The following is a 19787-nucleotide window of genomic DNA, read 5'->3' as shown; positions in this document are numbered from 1 at the left end:
CAGCCAGATTGGGATGTCCCCATAGTCTGATATGCCAACAGGTATAGCCTCCTTTTAAAAGTACAGGTTTTATTTTGATGTGCCCTATTTGCATCTAGGAATCTATGGGCAAAAGCTCTGATGGGAAGTCTTATGTCATCACTGGGAGCTGGAACCCAAAATCTCCACATTTCCAGATGGTTAATGAAGAAACTCCAAAAGGTTTGTGATGAAGAGTTTGTTGGTTGGGGACAGATTATCTGAAATGCACAGGGCATTTCTGTCTGTGGGTGGTATGTTTTGGAATATTTGAAAGCAAAATTGGTGCTTTCCAAAAAGAGGCTGTTGCTGGATGGAGGTATTAATTATTTTAAGCTGCTGACTCACAAGAAATTGGGAGGTTGGTGTAAAGTTGAACATCTTATAAATTCCCACCACCACCAAGTTTCTCCTCCAAGATTCGATAGTATTTCGGAAACTTTAGCCGAATAACTCACCAATCTCTGCTCTCCCCCTTTAATGGGATGTCAGGCCTTCTAGTGCCTCATGAGGACATGTTCAGCCATCAGAAAGCTGTAAAGATACACTCTCCACTCTTTAGCTAAATTGTAGGGCCATATTGTTTCTTTTTTCTGCATACATGGAGAAAGATCTCCAAGTGTGTAGAAACCTCTCCCATACTTGCGGATGCCCTGCTTTTGTGATTGACAGGAACAGTGACCATCTATGTTATTAGAGATAGGGAAGTAACTGTGACTCAGTGGAAGAGTATACACTTGCATGCTTTTAAAAAAAAATTGCTCAGCAGGTATTGAGAAAGATCTTTCTCTTCTTGAGGTTCTGGAGAGCTGCTGCTAGTCAGAGTAGACAGTGCTGACCTAGATGGATCAATAATCTGATTCACCACAAAGTAGCATATGTTCACAGCAATTTTTATCCTGCTCTCTTCAAGGAGTTCATGGTGATGTGCCACCCATTCCTCTTCCTTTTTATTCCCATAGGAGCCCTATGAGGTAGGTTTGTGTTTCAGGGTCATCCAGTAAGCTTTACTGCAAAGTAGAGAACTGAATTCTAATCTAACCCCTTCTAGTTCTCTTACATGAAATGCAATATCTGCTATGCTGTTGGCAAGAAGTACATGTAAAATGTTCAACTCAAATACTATTGAGTGTGCTGATACAAGCACCTTCAGCCCTAGGCATAAGGTAGGCTTTTCTGTTCAGCAAACTGACTGAGCAAACTAGAGGGAACTTCTTTTTTTATCTTGTGTGTTTCTCTCTCTCTCTCTCTCTCTAGACAAAGTGCTGTTCATGACCACAGCTGTAGATTTGGTGATCACCGAGGTGCAGGAGCCTGTCCGGTTCCTGCTGGAGACCAAAGTCCGTGTGTGCCCTCCCAATGAGAGGCTCTTCTGGCCTTTCAGCAAACGGAGCTCCACCGAGAACTTCTTCCTAAAGCTGAAACAGGTACTACTGAGCTGTGGCTTTCAGGAAAGGCCTCCCTGGATGGTTCTCCAGTTCTTCCATGGCTAATGTTGCCCTTTGAATTTTTCTGGGACCTCTGTGAAAGGTAGAAGAGGCAGTGGTTGGGCACACAGTTCAGAGGCTGTGCCTCTGCAAGAGTGCTTCCTTTGCTGCCTCAATTTTATTTCTTCTACCTTGGGATAAGCCAGTTTGGTGTAGTGGTTAAGTGCGTGGACTCTTATCTTGGAGAACCAGGTTTGATTCCCCACTCCTCCACTTGCACCTGCTGGAATGGCCTTGGGTTAGCCATAGCTCTGGCAGAGGCTGTCCTTGAAACAGCAGCTGCTGTGAGAGCCCAACCCACCTCACAGGGTGTCTGTTATAGGGGGAGAAGATATAGGAGATTGTAAGCCGCTCTCTGATTCAGAGAGAAGGGTGGGGTATAAATCTGCAATTTTTCTTCTTCATAATTGGAAGGGGCACATTTGAGCTTTGCTTCAACATGAAATGGGCAGAGCTCCTTCCTGTCTGGGAGTTCCTAGCAGAGTTACTGTACACTCCACAGTGATATCCAGAATCTCTAGTGAGGTTTGGGGTGGGGAATGCACACACATGTATGTAATGTAATGTGTAAGTTAAAAGCTTGTACTTAAACTTGTTTTAAGCATTTATACCCTTCAATTCCCAACATTATGTTCTTGAGCTTGCAACATAAAAGTTTTAAGAAATGATGAATAATATAGCCAAAGACCTGTAACTGCTGCCCCCCATGTGCACACATCCCACTAAACCTAAAAGTTTATAAAAATTGTTTTAAAAATAGTTTAAAACATTTTCAGAAGCAATTTACGCAACAGTAAGTCAGTAATAATAAGAGTCCCATGGCACAGAGTGTTAAAGCTACAGTACTGCAGTCCTAAGCTCTGCTCACGACCTGAGTTCGATCCCCGGTGGAAGCTGGGTTTTCAGGTAGCCGGCTCAAGGTTGACTCAGCCTTCCATCCTTCCGAGGTCGGTAAAATGAGTACCCAGCTTGCTGGGGGGAACTGTAGATGACTGGGAAAGGCAATGGCAAACCACCCCATAAAAAGGCTGCCGTGAAAACGTTGTGAAAGCAACGTCACCCCAGAGTTGGAAACGACTGATGCTTGTACAGGGGACTACCTTTACCTTTTTAAGTCAGTAATAGAAGTAAGGAGGAATGCCTTAAAGAAGGACTAAATTAACTACTCTGACAAGGGAAGAAAAATGTCTATGTGCACACTCCCTCCATGGTCATCAAATAACAATTAGCGAAGAGTTATGCCACTAAAGGCATTTGGAAATTGAAATTAGCAAAAAGCACAGGAGAAAATAAAATTAAACAAAATAAAATTCATAAATTTACACGGAAGGCTTAACTTCAGAGTAGCTGGTAGGCCACATTGTGAAAAAGGATGCTGAACACACTGTCTCACTGGTCTCATCAGTAGGCCACTTTTTATGTTCTCTAAGCAATAATCAGTGCCTTGAGTTGTACTCAGAACTGCTTTGTTCTCTTTAGCTCACACCAGCAAGTAACTTTGTTTGTAGCATCACTATATCTAATGTTAAATGGGCTTGTCCCCTGGATTTTTGATGTAGCTGCACAGTTCAATGATTTTTGATGTAGCTGCACAATGTTTGTGTGTCTGCTTAGGGAATTCTCTAGGTATGTGGAATAGTATGACACTGTAAACTAGCCAGAAGAAAAAAGCCCCCCCCTCCCCCCCAATTTTTTTTTTCTGGTGAGCACTGAAAATTCAGTAGGTGCAGAATGTTGGGAGCAGCTGCATGTTAAACAGAAAGAGAAGAGGGTGGGGAAGAGAAAAAGTGGCCTGCTCATGCCCTATAATAGCTTACCATTTTGGGGTGGGTGGGGGGTGACATAACTGTTCAGCTGAAATTCCTGTACAGTCTTCAAAGATAGCCCCACATAGAACTCATTGCATCCATCCAACCTGAATGTGACTGAGGCATCAGTAACTATGGCTTGATCATACTTTTCAAGGAAGTGCTGCAGCTGGTGTATCTGCGAAAGCTGGGTTAATGTGATACATGCCATTCAGGATTCTTATGCCTCTGTTTAGGGGTTAGGATCTCATAGTACCTCTAACTGTGAAAAAACCATAGCTCACTTATATGTACTGTTGGACTTCCTCTGGGCAATAGAGCCCTTCACCTCCCCGTCCCCAGTTACTGTAGAATATGTTTGGTTTGTACTATTTATTAATTTGATTCAGTTGGCCCTCCCTCTTCATTACAAAAGTTTCAGAGACCCACACAAATAGTTCAAATTTTACACAGAAAATGGGAGAGACGGTCGGATAGTCAGCAGTGGGTTCAGTCCAATTGAAAGGTTCTTTGAGGAAAAATCTGTTGCATGAAAACCTGGAAAGCCAGTGCTAGTCAGAGGAGGCAGTTTTCCTAGGTGGATCTAAGGGGGCCGACACAGTAGAAGGCAATTTGGTATATTCATTGTGAGGTGGAAGTCTTAACACCACAAGATAATTGCAGACATGCAAACATGCCCAGCTACAGAGCATGTTATTCTTTGCCAGGAGGAAGGTCCCAGTTCAACAGCTTGTTCAGATAAGAGGTTCTGGGGGAGTCCTTTCTTGAGAGGCACTTCCTGCCTTAGTGGGCAATACTCAGCTAAACTAGCGATATGACTTAGCATAGGGGAACTTTTTATGTTCCTATCCTTGTCAGCTTGCATCAAAGGGGCCATTCCCCCCCCCCCCACTTGCCCTGTAAAAGCTTGTGTTCATGGGCCACCATGTGAGACTGCTGTTCTTGAAAGCTGTTTGGCAATTCTTGTGTTTTTACTGAAGCCTGCAAAGAGTCTTTCTGTGCAGAAATGTTGGGTCTGCTAGCAGTGCTGAGGGTTCTGTCATTGCTTGTGAGCTTATGTGCAGCTGCTTTGGCCTCTCTCTCTTTCCCTCTGTGTTTATCTGAGACTTGGAGTCTTAAGAGGTAGGCTCTATGCCGCAACAGGGCAACATCTCTTTGTACCCTCCTTGGGCATCTGACTGGATTGCAGTCCCAGAGGCAAAAGGAAGACTGCTCTTGTGAGCTTGAGATTCCCTGGCATGCTAGAGGAGTGGAGAAATCTCCAAGATCATTGTCTCCTTATTTGAAAGGCAAAATGTAGAGAGAGGCTAAACAATTGGTTCTGTTAGCTATAAATATTTTCCCTCTGGAAACACACAAGCTTGTTAACTTGAGGAAGTTTATCTTGCTGAGCTAAGCCTGCCTCCTTTGTCTTGCCTGCCTTGCTTTCATTGTGTGACCCTTTTATCTCATTCGCCCTTGATTTGTTCTTAGGCCCTGGTCCAACTTCTTCTAGAGTCAGGTTCGCTTGGCAGGTGCCTTAGCGTCTCTCATTTTGAAACTTCATTGAAGAGGCTTTGCCTTGTAATCTCCAAAGGGAAGCAGGTTTCTACAGACACACAAGCCCATTTAAAAAAACAAACAAAAAGCCAAACTGCAAATGGTTCCAGGTGGCTTATCTCCGCTTACTAGCAGTGTTGTGGGGGAGTGTGGTGGAAATGGAGCACTCTCTCCCACTTGTGTTAAGTCCAAGGGTAATTTTTAATTTGAAGGTATTGCTGTGTAAAAAATGTTGTGATATCGGTAAGTCAGGAACTTCTAAGGAGATATGATCAGAAAAGTTTCATGCTCTATGAAAAAAGCCTTTGCAGACTCTTATAAGTTGTTTTCTGCCTTTCTATAGGCTTCTTTCCTCTTTTCATTCCTCCCTGTCATCTCACCTGCTTTAATATCTCAGAGCATTCATGACTATTCTAAATGCTCATGGGAAAACTTTCCACAAGTAGAATTTGGAAAAGTGGAGCCACTGTGAGGCACAGGAGGAGCTGGGATGAGGGAAGGCTGAATGATAAGGAGTCAAGAGGTGGAGGGGTGGGAAGAAAGGGAACCTAAAGACAAGTTGGTTGTAGGAAGGAGAATTAGAGTCAGGGGACTAGGGAACAATGATGAGTATGAACAGTGGAAAAGGAGGGGGCCAAAGGAAAAGAGAACCGAGGACCTGGAGCAGATGCATGCAGCTGGCAGGGAAGAAGAGAAGGAAAGGCACTTTGCACCAATGAGCTGATTGTGCATCAAGGTTAAGGAGGGACAGGGAGAGGCAGCTTGTACTGAGTTAACCTGCTAAACCTTTTGCCACCTTGATTGGGAGATTAGTCAGGATCCTATCTTGAGTGGAAACAGCTTTGGTCATTGCAAAAAAGCCTTAGAGCTTGCTTGTGTTGCTATGGTTGGTTTCCTTTGAAAAACTGCAACTTTACACATTTGGGTGTGGTGGATCTCAAGCCCTGGTCCATGTCAGTTTTTGGTGTTGAATCAGAGGATAAAACAAAAACTGTAACACTCCCCCCCCCCCGCAACAAAGTCTTGGCTTGTCTCTTGCCTATGCTAGACAAAGTGATTCTCTAATGGTAATGCTAAGGAAATGCATTAGTGCATATTGGTCTAGTTTGTGTGAAAACTGTATTTCTGGTTGTCTGTTTTTTCAGCACATAGTTCTAGTTGTTATCTTCACTCTTATGCCTCATGCCCTTTTGAGAGGAAGAGAGATACTTTGCACCTGAAGTTTGCCACAGTAATTGTGTTCTAGTTACAAGAAATCTCCTGACCAAAGAGACAGTGCGTTACTTTTAAGCACACCCTTCCATAAACGTTACAAGAAAGTCGAACTGCCACTACTTTGGAAAATGGGAAGAACAATGCTCCTTTATTTCATCATACTTCTCTGTGGAGAGGAGCAGCCCCCCCACCACTGCAGAGAAAGGAGCTTGTAAGTCTGTCAACTTTTCCACATCATTTCAAACCAAACAATCATTATGTTCTTTTTAGATGAAGCAGAAGGACAGAAAGAGCAGCACAGACACACTCTACGAAGTAGTGTCCTTGGAAAGTGAGTCTGAAAGAGAGAGGAGGAAAACCACAGCCAGTCCAGCACTCCGTTTGCCACCATCTGGATCCCAGGGTTCCATGATCCCATCTCCTCCAGAGGATGATGAAGAGGAAGGTAAGTAGTGACTGATCACAGCTTGTGGTGGGGGGAGGGAACAGACAGCTTCTCAGGACTGCTAGGAGAAATTAGCAGGATTAGGACAACAGCTGAAAGTTCTGCTGCATGGAAGCTTAACAAGGTGTGACTGTTTCACACAAAGGCTCGAAAACCAAAGGCCCTTTGTGTACTTTTCTCAGTGTTTGTGTTCTCTGTGCAATACAGCCCCATTTTACTATTCCTCTGGTTATAGCTGTCCCAAAATGCTTGAACTTCTTTGAAACTCAAGTGTATTCTTTGTGAGAAACTGTCTGTGTATATAGAAGCCTAATCAGTAACTTGCTTTTGTGCAGAGCCCCCTGTTCCTCAGAATAGTCTGTGGGCAAATCTTGTTGCCACAGTGGCAGCAGCTGGGCTGGCAGAAGTGGGGAGCAGGGCAGATTTAACTTAGGTCTTGCCAATTTCTGAAACACAGGAAGAGACAGTTTGCACAGTTCATCTTGAGCAGAGAGCTTGTTTTCCCAATCCCTCCTCCATGAGGCACATCATGTGAGTGGTTTATTTGGGGGGGAGGGGGGGGGAGGCTTGATTCTCTTCATGGATATAGTATTTGCACAGAGAAACATGAGCCAACAGAAACTGTCGAAGAAAGGTTTTCCCCAAGGAGGGATGGTTGTTATCTACTTCAGCCTCTTTCTCTCCTCTCCTCTCCTTGACTGGCTTGTCTTTTTGCAGATAATGATGAGCCTCTTTTGAGTGGCTCGGGAGACGTTTCCAAAGAGTGTGCAGAAAAAATCCTTGAGACGTGGGGAGAGCTACTGTCCAAATGGTAAGTAGTCCCTCCCCTTCCTTCTCTTCTGAAAAGCAAACTGTGAGCATCCTTTTCTTGCAGATAAAAAGAGATTCTTTTTTTACAATTCTCTGAGCTAGTGGCCAATATGATATGATAATGGTGTTTTACCCACTTGACATCTTACTAACTTGATGTTTTGCCAAGTCAGGCAGTTGGCCCCTTACCTGACTCACCCCGATCGAGCCACTGTAATCCATGCAATGTTCACTTCCAGGCTGGACTGCTGTAACTTACTGTATATGGGCCTACCCTTGAGCCTGACCTGGAAACTACAGCTGGTGCAGAATGCAACGGCCTAGGTACTTACAGGTTCTCTCAGGGTATACTAGGTCCTTACAGGGCCCCATGCACAGCTCACATCTCTCCTGTGCTGCAGGAGCTGCATTGGCTTCCAGTAGAGTACCGGATTAGGTTCAAGGTGTTGGTATTAACCTTTAAGGCCCTGAATGGCCAGGGATCCTTGTACCTTTGGGCCCACCTCTCCTGGTATACCCCGAGAGAACCTTGTGCTCCAGGGACCAATACTCCCTCTAAGCTGTGGAGTCTTATGAGCAACAGTTGTACTTCGTGAGCTACTGGCGTTAAAGTTGTGAGCTTCTGCATAAATTAGTTTGCTCTGTGGCCATCCTTCCTGAGCGAAGACCAAAATGTGTGAGCCGGAGGCTAAAAAACTCTAAGCTAGCTCACACTAACTCAGCTTAGAGAAAACATTGCCAGTAACCAACATCTACTGGTGGTCCCTGGTCCAAGAGATGTCTGGCTGGCCTCAACTAGGGTCAGGGCCTTTTCTGCCCTGGCCCCAATCTGTGAAACTTTCTGCCAGCTTCAATCCAGACCCTGTGGGAATTACTTGCATTCTACAGGGCCTGTAGAATGCCCAATTATCTATCAGACTTAACCATTCCAAGTCATCGCAGGGCATTTATGTTGGCTAGACTAAATATGTTTCCCTCCAAAGTTTTACAAGGGAGATATCAGCAAGTCCCTTTAGCCGACAGACTTTGCTCCTGTGGAGCGAATATTCCTGACTCAATCCAGCATATGTTGCTTGATTGCTCTTTTTACCGTAACCTCCGTAAAGATTTATTTGGCAAGCTTTCTTTTCCCCCAGATTTGTCTATTCTGCCACCCTGTTATTATTTATTGAGTGATACTGAGGGGGTGGTTAGTGAGGCTGTGGCAAAAAATTTTGGCTGACATCCTTAAATTTAATTCTGACCATGTTTGAATGCATCTGTAAGCTCGGTTTCATTTTGATTTTATCTCCAATGTTTAAATGTTTATATTCTGTGTATTTTTATTTGAATCTATTATGCCATTAAAGGTTTGGTATGGTATGGTACAGGCAGAGATGTTCTGCCAGGTATTTGACTGAGGACAGCTATGGTTTACATCTGACACTTCCATTTTCACTCTCCCCACAAGACAGTGGCTCCACCAGGACTCAATGTCATTTCACTTTAGGGAACTGAAATGTTTTACTGTCTATAAAATTGGTTTTGTTTTGTTTTGAATTGTGATTGCTTTGAACCACCCTGAGCCCAGCTATTGGGAAGGGTGGTCTAAAATTTAAATACATATATAATGAATTCTACACTTTCACAGAAGTCCAGCCATCCCATCCCCCCCTCCCTTTACAGGCATCCTCATCCTGATTGCTGCTGTGACTGTGCCTGAATTCTCAGCTTCCTCCTGCTACATTAGAATGAGACAGAAGATGCCGGGTGTGGCCTTGGAGCCTTGCTTTAGATAGGAAGTAGAAGCTTAGCTGGGAATGGTTACCAGTCCCCTGCACTTGGTGTCCTGTTTACCATATGGAAAGTGCATTTCTCTCTTCCCTCTCAGGCATTTGAATTTGAGTGTGCGACCGAAAACACTGTCTGCACTGGTGAGAAGTGGAGTCCCTGAAGCACTAAGAGGGGAGGTTTGGCAGCTGCTTGCAGGATGTCACAACAATGACCATTTGGTGGAGAAGTACCGGATTCTCATTACAAAGGTAGGCCAATGGGTTTGTTTGTGTTTTATAGCTATTGATTCATTAAAGAAAATTGCTGCATCATACCCCCACTGTATACTTCGCTGTAAAATCAAGTCAAATGTGAAGCTATAGTATTTTCTGGTACTGTCCCTTCCTGGATTGTAACCCCTTGGGCACTCAGGATATAGGTGGAGTGGGGTGGGATAGTCTTTGTTGCAAAGAGAGAGAAATCTTTCCAGCATTATATGTTGTAAGCCGCCCTGAGCCACCTGGTGGGAAGGGCGGGATATAAATTACAAATAAATAAATAAATAAGTTAGGTGTTGGGGGAAAGTTTTGAGTTCATTCTTTAAGAGGAACAGCTGTGATTACTAAGAGCCAGCATGGGTTTCTCAAGAACAAATCCTGTTAGACTAACTTCATCTCTTTTTTTGAGAAAGTTCCTACCTTGCTGGATCACAGGAATGCTGTAATTATAGTTTATCTTGATTTCAGTAAGGTTTTTGATAAGGTTCCACATAATATTCCTGTTGACAAAATGGTAAGATGTGGTTTAGATTCTATTACTGTTAGGTGGATTTGTAACTGGTTGACAGTTTGCGCCCAATGAATGCTTGTGAATGGTTCCTAATCCTCTTGGAGATGAGTGACAAGTGGAGTGCCTCTGTCACGGCTGGGGCCGGGTCAGGCAAAGTCCAGAGGCAGTCCGAGGTCTGTAGCCAGTAAGCAGGAGGGTCTGAAGCGCCAAATCCAAATCAGTGTACAAGTATCGCAGGTCCGAGGTCCAGAAGCCGAGGTCAGGGAGTCCAGAAGTCAAAAGCCAAAGTCAGGGAGTCAGGAACCAAAGTCAAGCCGGAGTGGATGCTAGGATGTCAGGGAGATGACTAGTTGCTTCCACAAAGCCTCCTCCCAAAGCCCACAGTTATATAGCCCTCTGCTGGCTGTTGCCCGTTTGGGCTAATTGCTGGCTCAGGGAGGCAGCCAGGATCCTGTCATAACTCAAGCATCCTTGCTCTTAGGAGGGCCAGAATCCTCTCAGAACTCAGGGCTCAGGGAGCGTCTTGCTTGTGAGCGTGCCGCCCTCCTCCGATCCCTGAGGTCCTGCCGGAGGCGGTCACGCACACGAGCCACCCGAGAGGGCGAGGCAGGGGGGCTGGGATCTTCTCCAGCAGGAGGCAGGGGCACTGGTGCAGGTGGCAGGGGCACAGTTTCCTCGTCAGACTCAACTTCCTCTGCAGGGTCCCCAGCACCCATGACAGCCTCAAGGATCTGTCCTGAGACCTGTTTTGTTTAATATCTTTATAAATTATTTGGATGAAGGAATAGGAAAGGAAAAGGTCCCCTGTGCAAGCACCAGTCGTTTCCGTGTATGGTCCATTAAGACCCATAGATCCCAACACTCTGGGATGACGTTGCTTTCACAACGTTTTCACGGCAGACTTTTTTTACGGGGTGGTTTGCCATTGCCTTCCCCAGTCATCTACACTTTCCCCCCAGCAAGCTGGGTACTCATTTTACCGACCTCGGAAGGATGGAAGGCTGAATCAACCTGGAGCTGGCTACCTGAAAACCCAGCTTCCACTGGGGATTGAACTCAGGTTGTGAGCAGAGATTAGAAGGAATAGAGGGAATGTTTATTAAATTTGCAGATGAAACTAAATTGGGAAGGGTAGCAAATACAGTAGAAGGGCAGAGTTAGGATACAGAATGATCTTGACAGGCTGGAAAACTGGGCTAAAACAAATCAAATGAATTTTAATGGGGATAAATATAAAGTTCTTCTTTTAGGTAGGAAAAATCCAATGCATAATTATAGGATGGGGAAGACTTGTCTTGGCAGTAGTATGTGCAAAAAGGATCTATGGGTCTTAATGGACCATACACTGAACATGAATCAGAAGTGTGATGTGGTAGCTAAAAAGGCAAATGCGATTTTGGGAAGTTTAGTGTCCAGCTCATGTGAAGTGATGGTATTGCTTTATTCTGTTGTGGTTAGAGTATTGTGTTCAGTTTTGGGCACCACAATTTAAGAAGGACATAGACAAGCTGGAACATGTCCAGAGGAGGGCGTCAAAGATGATGAGGGGTCTGGAGACTTAAGTCCTATAGGGAAAGGTTGAAGGAGCTGGGTATGTTTAGCCTTGAGAGGAGATATCATCACCATCTTCAAGTACTCGAAGGGCTGTCATATAGAGAATGGTGCAAAATTGTTTTCTGTTGGACCAGAAGGTCATACCATAACCAATTGGTAGAAATTAAATAAAAAGAGTTTTTGGCTAAACATTAAGAACTTCCTAACAGTTAGAGCAGTTCCTCAGTGGAACAGGCTTCCTTGAGAGGTGGTAGAATTTTCTTCTTTGGAGGTTTTTAAATAGAGGCTAGATGGCCATCTGACAGCAATGCTGATTCTGTGAAGTTGGATGGAGATATTTGTGTGTTTCCTGCATTGTGGAGGGGGTTGAACTAGATGATCCTGGATATCCCTTCCAGCTCTATGATTCTGTCATAACTGTCTCTGCATCTGTATTATTTACCCAAAATCTTGACAGAATTTCTTTGGCTCTAGAAGCCAGCCCAAAGACTCAGAAACTGGACTCACTTTTCAGCCTTCAGGGTTTCAGATTTGTAATAACCATGTTTTCTCATTATTGCTACCACAACACCTAATCCTAACCTCTTCACGGTTGCTTGTAGTTTTATTAGATCTATGACAAGAGTGTTATATATAAATAAATATAGGGGTAACACCACAATGAGAAGCTAACCTCTAAACTAACTTCTCCCCAATTTCTTATAATTCTTCCATTATTGCTTTTAAAGAACTCAACTTAATTGAATGTTGGGCCAGTATAGAAAGCAGTTGACTAAGAAATGAACTCATTTCTTACATATAATCCAGCAAGGGCAGGATCTTTGTGCACATTTATTTTGGTCATACAACAAAATATTCTAATTGAAATGATAAATAAGCTTTGTGTTTCCATTGAGAATTGCTGAGAATAGCTACGATAAAATAATTGCTGAAAGTACTATGATGAAATTTTTGTGTTCCACGTGAACTTGCACTTGGGATTTGTTGATCTCTCCTTTACCACAGGTATTCAAACATGAAATTTCCCCACTAATATTACCTCTTGAGTATGCAACTTCTACATTTTTGAATTGACTGATGGAAAATTTCAACATGAAATACAGTTCCTGCCAACTCATTTCCTGACAGTTGTAAATTGCTGCTATGGGGTATTTGTTGCTGTTCCGTGAGCTGATATTTTAAATTTTTGATTAACTGCAAGACCAGTGTACACCTTCCTCTGTGAGTGTATATCTGTTAGGATTACATTCCTTTTTATCTAATTTGAATTAAATTGCTATTTATACTGTGGTAGGCAGTCAAGGTGCACCAGCTACACAAGAACCATGTGGCCCACAGAGGCCTGTATTGTACCAATACAATGGCAAAAAGAATATATTAACCTATGGAACTCTCGGATAAAATGTGGTGCTGGCTACTAGCTTTAGGTGGCTTTGCAGGAAAAAGAAAGCATCACATTCACAGCTGTTCTTGTTAGCCATTTTAGCTAAACCTACATGTTGAGAAGCAATACATCTCTGAATGCCAGAATTGGGGGAGGGGGGAGTAAACAATGCTGTCTTCATGGTCCTGCTTCTGAGCTTTTCAGAGGTAACCTGCTATTGGAAACAGAAGTCTGGAGTAGTGTACCACCTTATCTGATCCAGTACAGGACTCCCATGCTATGAGCTTGATGGCTGAATGGCTTAGTTTGCCTGTCCCTGAAGAAATGAATCCTGCCATTCTTTTCAGTTCTCTCATTTAACTTATTTCATCTGTTCATGGAATAAAAGTTGACCTTTTTATTGGTAGAGGTGTGCTTTTTACTTCTCTGTATGCTCATTGAATGCTATCAGTCAGCAAAAAGAGTTCTGTGGAGTATTTAATTGTATTTACAATATATTTTTATACTGTGTCAACTTCAACACAAGTGCAGTGCTGTTCATTTTTGTTGTTTCCCCGTGATGAAATGAATCAAATGATGAGTGTATTTGCAACTGTACTTTCTGCAGAATTGATCGGAGGAGGAGAATTATTTGGTTAGTCTGATCTCGCAATAAAGCAGTAGGTCAGCGTAATGGAACAGTGATGGAATTATCGACCTGGGTTGGGGTGGGGATTGATCTGGTGTAGTTTGGTAGAAATTTCAGCATAACTCAAGAGGAAGAAATAACTACTGAGGAGATGGGCGTAATCTCTCCACTGCTTTTTCCTTGTGTGTTTTAAAATTGATGGTAAGCTTCCAACAGATTACGTGAGTCTCTTTCCCATCCCATTTTTATTAAAAAAAATATTTAAGTATATTTTCTCAGTATATATATATCTTCGCTTGTTAGGTCAAAATAATAAAGCCATGGTACTCTTAAGATTTTAGAAATGCAGGATTTTATTATTGGTAGCTGTTGAAGGAATGGTATAAATTTAAAGTCCAACATGATTTGGGACTAGCACACTTTAAGGACTGCTTACTGCATTACAAACTAACCCATCTGAGTTGAGACAAGTGGTAACCTGAGAAAGGGCCTTGTCATTGTTTGCCACGTAGAGGGTGCAAGCTGGCTGGAAAGGTGGCATGAAAATGTTTTAAATAGTAACCAAGTATTTGCATGTTTGTGTGGAAATGGGACTAGGAGTCTGAGAGTTGTTAGCATGCACAGGGCTTGCCAAATCTAAAATATATCAGTTTGTGTCAGTTTGTTGGCTTAAAAAGCATACAAGCTGGCTGCTGGAGCATTGTCAGCGCTCGTGCAGGTGGCGCAAAGCAGACACCCAGTGACTGAACTTGCCACATGAAAAAGCAGAGGGGAAAGGTCATATGCAAATTCCTTTATGACAGGTACATTAGTGAAGTCATATGGCATGGCACAAAGTATTGCAGGGGGGGAACCGACCAGTTGGTGGCATAATTCTTTGCTAAGTAGTTTAGTTCCCTGAGAATCAGTTTGCAGCAGGCCCAATCTCGCCCCGCAAAATCTCTCCAATTCTTCTTGCAACCCCTTCTGACCAGATAACCTGGCCCTGGAGTCAGATGAGAAAAAGGAGCCCGTCTGTGCTATGGGCTCATGGCAGCTCCACTCCCCAACCTCAGGCTGCCCTTCTCTGCCCCCCCCCCTCCCAGTTCCAAAGTACCACTCCCAAAAGCTTCTGCTGCCATAGCACATACAAACAGGACAAGGCCCCAGGGTCGGATTCCCTAATGTGCCACAAGAGACAGATCTGCACCTGATCCTTCACCACATTGTACCAAAAAAGGTCAATAAAAGAAGGGTGGCAGTTTGAAACCAAGAGTGCATTTCTGGTCCAATGTTCTTGATGGCAAGTCATGTGGGGGTCAACTGCACACTGTGCTGACAGACTTGAATTAGCCAGCTTCATGCTTGTGTTAAAAAAAGATTGGGAGGGCAGGAGTTGCAGTGAAGAACTGTAGGTCAGAAAAGGGTGTTTAATTCTCCCCAGCAGATCCCCTCCCCCAGGCTGGTTCTTCTACATCTGGGCTGTTTCTGGTCTTGAGTCCATCTGCGGTGTGTGTACAAGAAGGGTTTTAAAAAAACCAAAAACCTTACCTCCCAATTCTCACCTGCAAATAAAACCCCTTTCCCCTAGTTTCTGCCTTAGAATTATGATGCAAACACAAGAAAGAAAATCTATGTTTGCTGCGTAACATCTGTTCTGCTCTTGGATCTGGAACTAAGTCTTCAGGCTGATTAGAAGTGTGATCCTTGCAGAGTTTGTGTGTATATGCATGCACACCCACAAGTGACATCTGGTTCTTTGACTACTTCTTCCGCATGGGTAGCTGCTCCACTGACCCAGCAGGCTGTCACTGAAGCTTGAGCTCATGCTGGCTCAGCAGCTGGCTCAGGAATCTGCAATGGACTCGGGCTGATCTGTGCCCTGCTGCTACTTCCAGACCCCAACATGTGGGCTGCTCAGAGCTGAGGGATCCTCTAGGTACTGTAGAATAAAAATGGCAAACCTCTTTTTGGCAGAGCAAACTCACTTTTGTCCAGGAATGCTGAGTAATGTCACTGCAACAGTACCCCAAAGAGGTCTGTCTGTTGTAACTGGCTCCGTTTTGACTACTTTGTATCATCCTCTTCCCTTGATTTCCCCAGTAGCACTTTTTTCTCCTACATGGTGAGAGGATCTTGAGAGATCTAGAGAGCCAGTTTGATGTAGTGATTAAAAAGAAGATGATGATATTGGATTTATATCCCACCCTCCACTCCGAAGAGTCTCAGAGCGGCTTACAATCTCCTTTACCTTCCTCCCCCACAACAGACACCCTGTGAGGTGGGTGGAGCTAGAGAGGGCTCTCACAGCAGCTGCCCTTTCAAGGACAACCTCTGCCAGAGCTGTGGCTGACCCAAGGCCATTCCAGAAGGTGCAAGTGGAGGAGTGGGGAATCAAACCCGGTTCTCCCAGATAAGAGTCCGCACACTTAACCATTTAAGAGTGGCAGACTCTAATCTTGAGAACTGAGTTTGATTCCCCACTCCACCACATGATGCCTGTTGGGTGACATTGGGTCAGTAACAGTTCTCTCAGAATTCTCTCAACTCCACCTACCTCACAAGGTCCCTGTTGTGGGGAGAAGAAGGAAAGCTGCTCTGAAACTGCTTTGGCTAGTGAAGAGTGATGTATAAAACCAACTCTTCTTCTGTCTTGGTGGCCGTTGCTGTGTTCTTCCAGCCTTCTGAGACTAACATGGAATAGCTGCAGCTCCAGCAGGTATCTTCTTGAAATGGACATTTCTCTTTGACTTTTTTGTGTGCTTTTTTCAGTTAGTGGTTCTATAAGAACAGCCTCCTCCCCCCATTAGGAAAACCCACTGGCTTTTGGGCCTGGTGCTTGGCTCCTCACCTGGAGTAGGGTTATTGCTGGGCAGATCCACTAGCCCCCCTCTTGGCTGCTAGAAATCAGTATCCTCATTATGAACAATAACAGCATTTTTTTTATTTTGTGTGTGTGTGCACGCATGTGCATGCCTGGAAGTCATGGCTGACTTCTTATGACCTCTAGTTGGGCTGGGAGGTAAGGATGTTCAGAGAAGTGGCTTGCTACCTGCTTCTGCGTCCCAGCCCTGGTATTCCTTGGAGGTCTCCCACATTGATGAGATTGGGCTTGCCTGGGCTATCCAGGCAAGCCCAGTCTCACAAGCCCAATCTCACATAAATGCTATGACACTTAGCATTTATGCAGTGCTTTGAAATGCTTCATAATGCATTATCTTGTGCACTTTTACAGAGGAATTAGTTTTATCCCTATATGGCAGACAAGGGGCTCAGGCTTCCTTAAGGTCATTTGTTGTGTTTGTGACATAGGCAAGATTTTGAACTACAGATGTTCTGATTTGCAACCCAACTAGCACACCAGCTAAAAGGCAGAAATCTGTGAACTTGCCCTTGGCTTGGGGTGTGGTGTGCACAGGAAATGGATGGAGTGCGAGGTTTCAGATACATCCTTTGTACTTTTTTGCTCTCAGGAGTTTTCCCTTTCATAGGTACAAAGAGGAAAAGCAATGCCAGGAATCAAGTCTATTAGCAAATATGATAGCAGGGTTCCCCACCCTTCCCCCTTCACCATCAGTGCTGCGTGTTTGTTTTGAATGCTGACCTGAGAGAGGAGGAAACTGCTGTTTTAGGGCAAACTCAGCTGCGTGCTCATCCCCCCAAAAACCGCCCCCCCCTCCAACCCCACAGGTTTTCTTTGTATTTCCCTACATCCCCCCTGAGCCTTTTGTCCCTTTTCCAGTCTCCTAGGTGAAGAGTTCTATGGCGGTCAAACGCTTGTATGTTCTGTCTACCATGCCAAAGGGCTCCACGGAGAGATCCCATTTCATTTTATAACTTCTTTGTGGAGATTACAGTGCTTTTCTTTTTTATCTGGGAGTTTCTGTGCGTAAATTCTGTCTGTGACCTGGAAGTGGCCAACTTTTGCCCTTCCCAAGGGATTGTATGCATAGATTAGCCGCTAAAATAGTGAAACACCTTCAGCATTAAGTTTAAAGAATTGATTTGATCAGGGCTGTGGAACTAGTTTCCATGGTTACCAATAGTGAACGGCAAAAGGAAGCAATCGCTCAGTTAGTGCTCAGCAATCAATAAACTGACAGCCTTCACTTTAATCTATAAACCATCAGGAGGAAATGCTTAGCACACCCAAATGCTAGTGATTTATTTTGCCCAGATTGCCAGGTTTCCAAGACTTGATGTACTTGAGCAGTCTTATGTGTGCTGTTGTGAACGCAGATTCTGCTGAATCAAATATTTAACATCATCATTTACCCTTGCTATGAATATTTAAAGTTAGGATCTTGGTGCTTACGGGTACTTCTTACAAAGGCTGCTCTTGTGAGAGCCTGGCCAAATGTAAAACAGGAAGAGAGAACTTGTATCCAGGGGCATTTGGGACATTCATGGCTATGAGAGAATGGAAGAGACTCACTCTCGCTAGAGGAAAATCCTATTATTGCATGGTTGCAAACAAACAAAAATGCATGACCAGTGTTAAGTCCCTGGATCAGTGGTAGTCTAAGAGTCATCAGAAGGTGGTAGAACTTGGAAATTTCTTGGGGGAGGATATCAGGATCCAAATGCAGCCTCCTCTTTGGCTTTTCCTTTTTTCCTTTTGTGGTATTAGAATTATACTGGTGATGAGTTGGTATTGCCCTTTGAAAACAATAGACTTGAAATCCTGCTGGGATTCTGATACACTCACAAGTTTAGCTCCTGTTGATCAGATAGCAATTTGTAGTGCTGGTGGTTAACTCCAGATCCAGAGAGCCAGTTTGGTGCAGTGGCTAAGTGCACAGACTCTAACCTTGGAGAGCCAGGTTTGATGGCCCACTCCTCCAAATGCAGCTGCTGGTATGATCTTGGATCAGCCGCAAGTTCTCAGCAGAGCTGTTCTCTCAAGAGCAGTACACTGAGAACACTCTCAGCTCCACCTACCTCACACAGTGTCTGTTGTGGGGAGACAAAGGGAAAGGAGATTGTAAGCCGCTCTGAAGTGAAGGGCAGGATATAAATCCAATTTCTTCTTCTTCTGTAGATTTTTAAAAAGAGGTTATGAAATTCACCAGGTAATTCAAAAAGAATCAAGCTACAAAGAACCAAATTTCGTTTCTTCTTTAAAAAAAACAACCCCCCCTGCTTCTGTAAGAGGAGGTTTGGACTTCTTTCTCAGAGTCACTGCATCTCAGGATGGTCCAAAAGAGCTCTCTCATCTGTTCTTGTCCACCTTCCATAAGCCAAATGTTGGACCCAAGAGCACTGCCTGCTGGCAGGAGTGTGTTCCAAAATCTGGAGGAGGCTGAATCAGTCTTTTTCATCACTTATGAGGTGATGATACCAAAACTAAGTATTCTAAATGTCATCTCTTCTGGAGTGGGAAGTGGCATGTCTTTTGTGGAAATAGGAGGCTGCCTTTCTGGTTAGGCACGTGTCTTTCCAGGCTGAAATCACGTGAGAAGTGCATTAAATTAAATTCTTCTCCAAGGCTGGTTTGAATGCCAAGCGCTGCTTTCTGTGATATTGACCAGAAATCACCAGGGAGCACCCAGAGTACCATATGGGGTTGAAATGATCTTGTTTTTTTTTTAGTTTTTAGACTAGATGCCAAAAATGAGTATTTTTTGGAGTTGGTCTAAAGTAGGCAGTTGAGAATACCTTCTGGGCTGGGTTCAGATGCTCAAAGAACCCTGTGTGTAGGAGTCCATGAGAACTCTTGAGTCCTTGGAACATGAGAAGTTCTGTACATCTAAACATGTGCAGAGAGCCTCACATCTGAGGCTGGGGAGAAAGATCAGGAAGGTTTGTACATGAGAGAAATGTGCCTCTGAGATTATAAAGCCAGTCTGGGATCACCCCCTCCCCCCCAGTGTGGAATAGATCAGTCAAGGAAATCAGAAACAATTGGTGCAACTGCAGTTCACTCCCCACTGAATCTCAGATCCCCTCCAACTGCCATAACATGCAGTATTTTTGTTGGGCACCTGAACAAGAAGCATGTAGCTCTTTCTCTAGTTTGTCCTGGCTTGTGACCACCAGGACAAAGGCTGTCTTGGCTTCCTGGCGCTTCGTTTGCATTGTCGCTGAAGATCGAAGACCTCCCCCACAAGTCCTTGTAATACTGCAGAGAAGGGGTGCTTTATCTGAACTCTTTCCCCTCCCCAGCCCTGGCGCTTAGGCGGAGCCCTTCAGGGCAAGAGGGCGTGACCGTTGCCAGGGTTCAGCCCCGGCGCCTCTTTCCAGAGACTCGGCCGCGGACAGGCGCTTTCTATGGGGGCGGGGGGGGGACCCTCGGGAGCAACTAGTCCCCCCCTCCCCGCTCCTCTCCCCTTCTGAATGCAGACAGACGTCGAGCCAGCCTGGTTCACTGGCTCCTCCC

The 19787-nt window shown here is 44.4% G+C and overlaps 1 protein-coding gene across 2 annotated transcripts in view; it reads left to right on the top strand.

Annotated features, from left to right (window-relative positions):
* The window catches only part of RABGAP1 (RAB GTPase activating protein 1), an 83805-nt gene that overhangs the window by 24096 nt on the left and 39922 nt on the right, over positions 1–19787 (top strand). For both annotated transcript variants that reach the window (XM_060251461.1, XM_060251462.1), the window contains 5 exons: positions 99–201; positions 1276–1445; positions 6338–6512; positions 7230–7323; positions 9193–9343. In XM_060251461.1, coding sequence (XP_060107444.1) covers positions 99–201; positions 1276–1445; positions 6338–6512; positions 7230–7323; positions 9193–9343 — 693 coding nt within the window. The remainder of the gene's footprint in view (positions 1–98; positions 202–1275; positions 1446–6337; positions 6513–7229; positions 7324–9192; positions 9344–19787) is intronic.

This window comes from Heteronotia binoei, chromosome 12 (genome assembly GCF_032191835.1).
Source record: "Heteronotia binoei isolate CCM8104 ecotype False Entrance Well chromosome 12, APGP_CSIRO_Hbin_v1, whole genome shotgun sequence".
Taxonomy (NCBI): Eukaryota; Metazoa; Chordata; class Lepidosauria; order Squamata; family Gekkonidae; genus Heteronotia; species Heteronotia binoei.
This window is presented reverse-complemented; position numbering and strand designations above follow the sequence as displayed.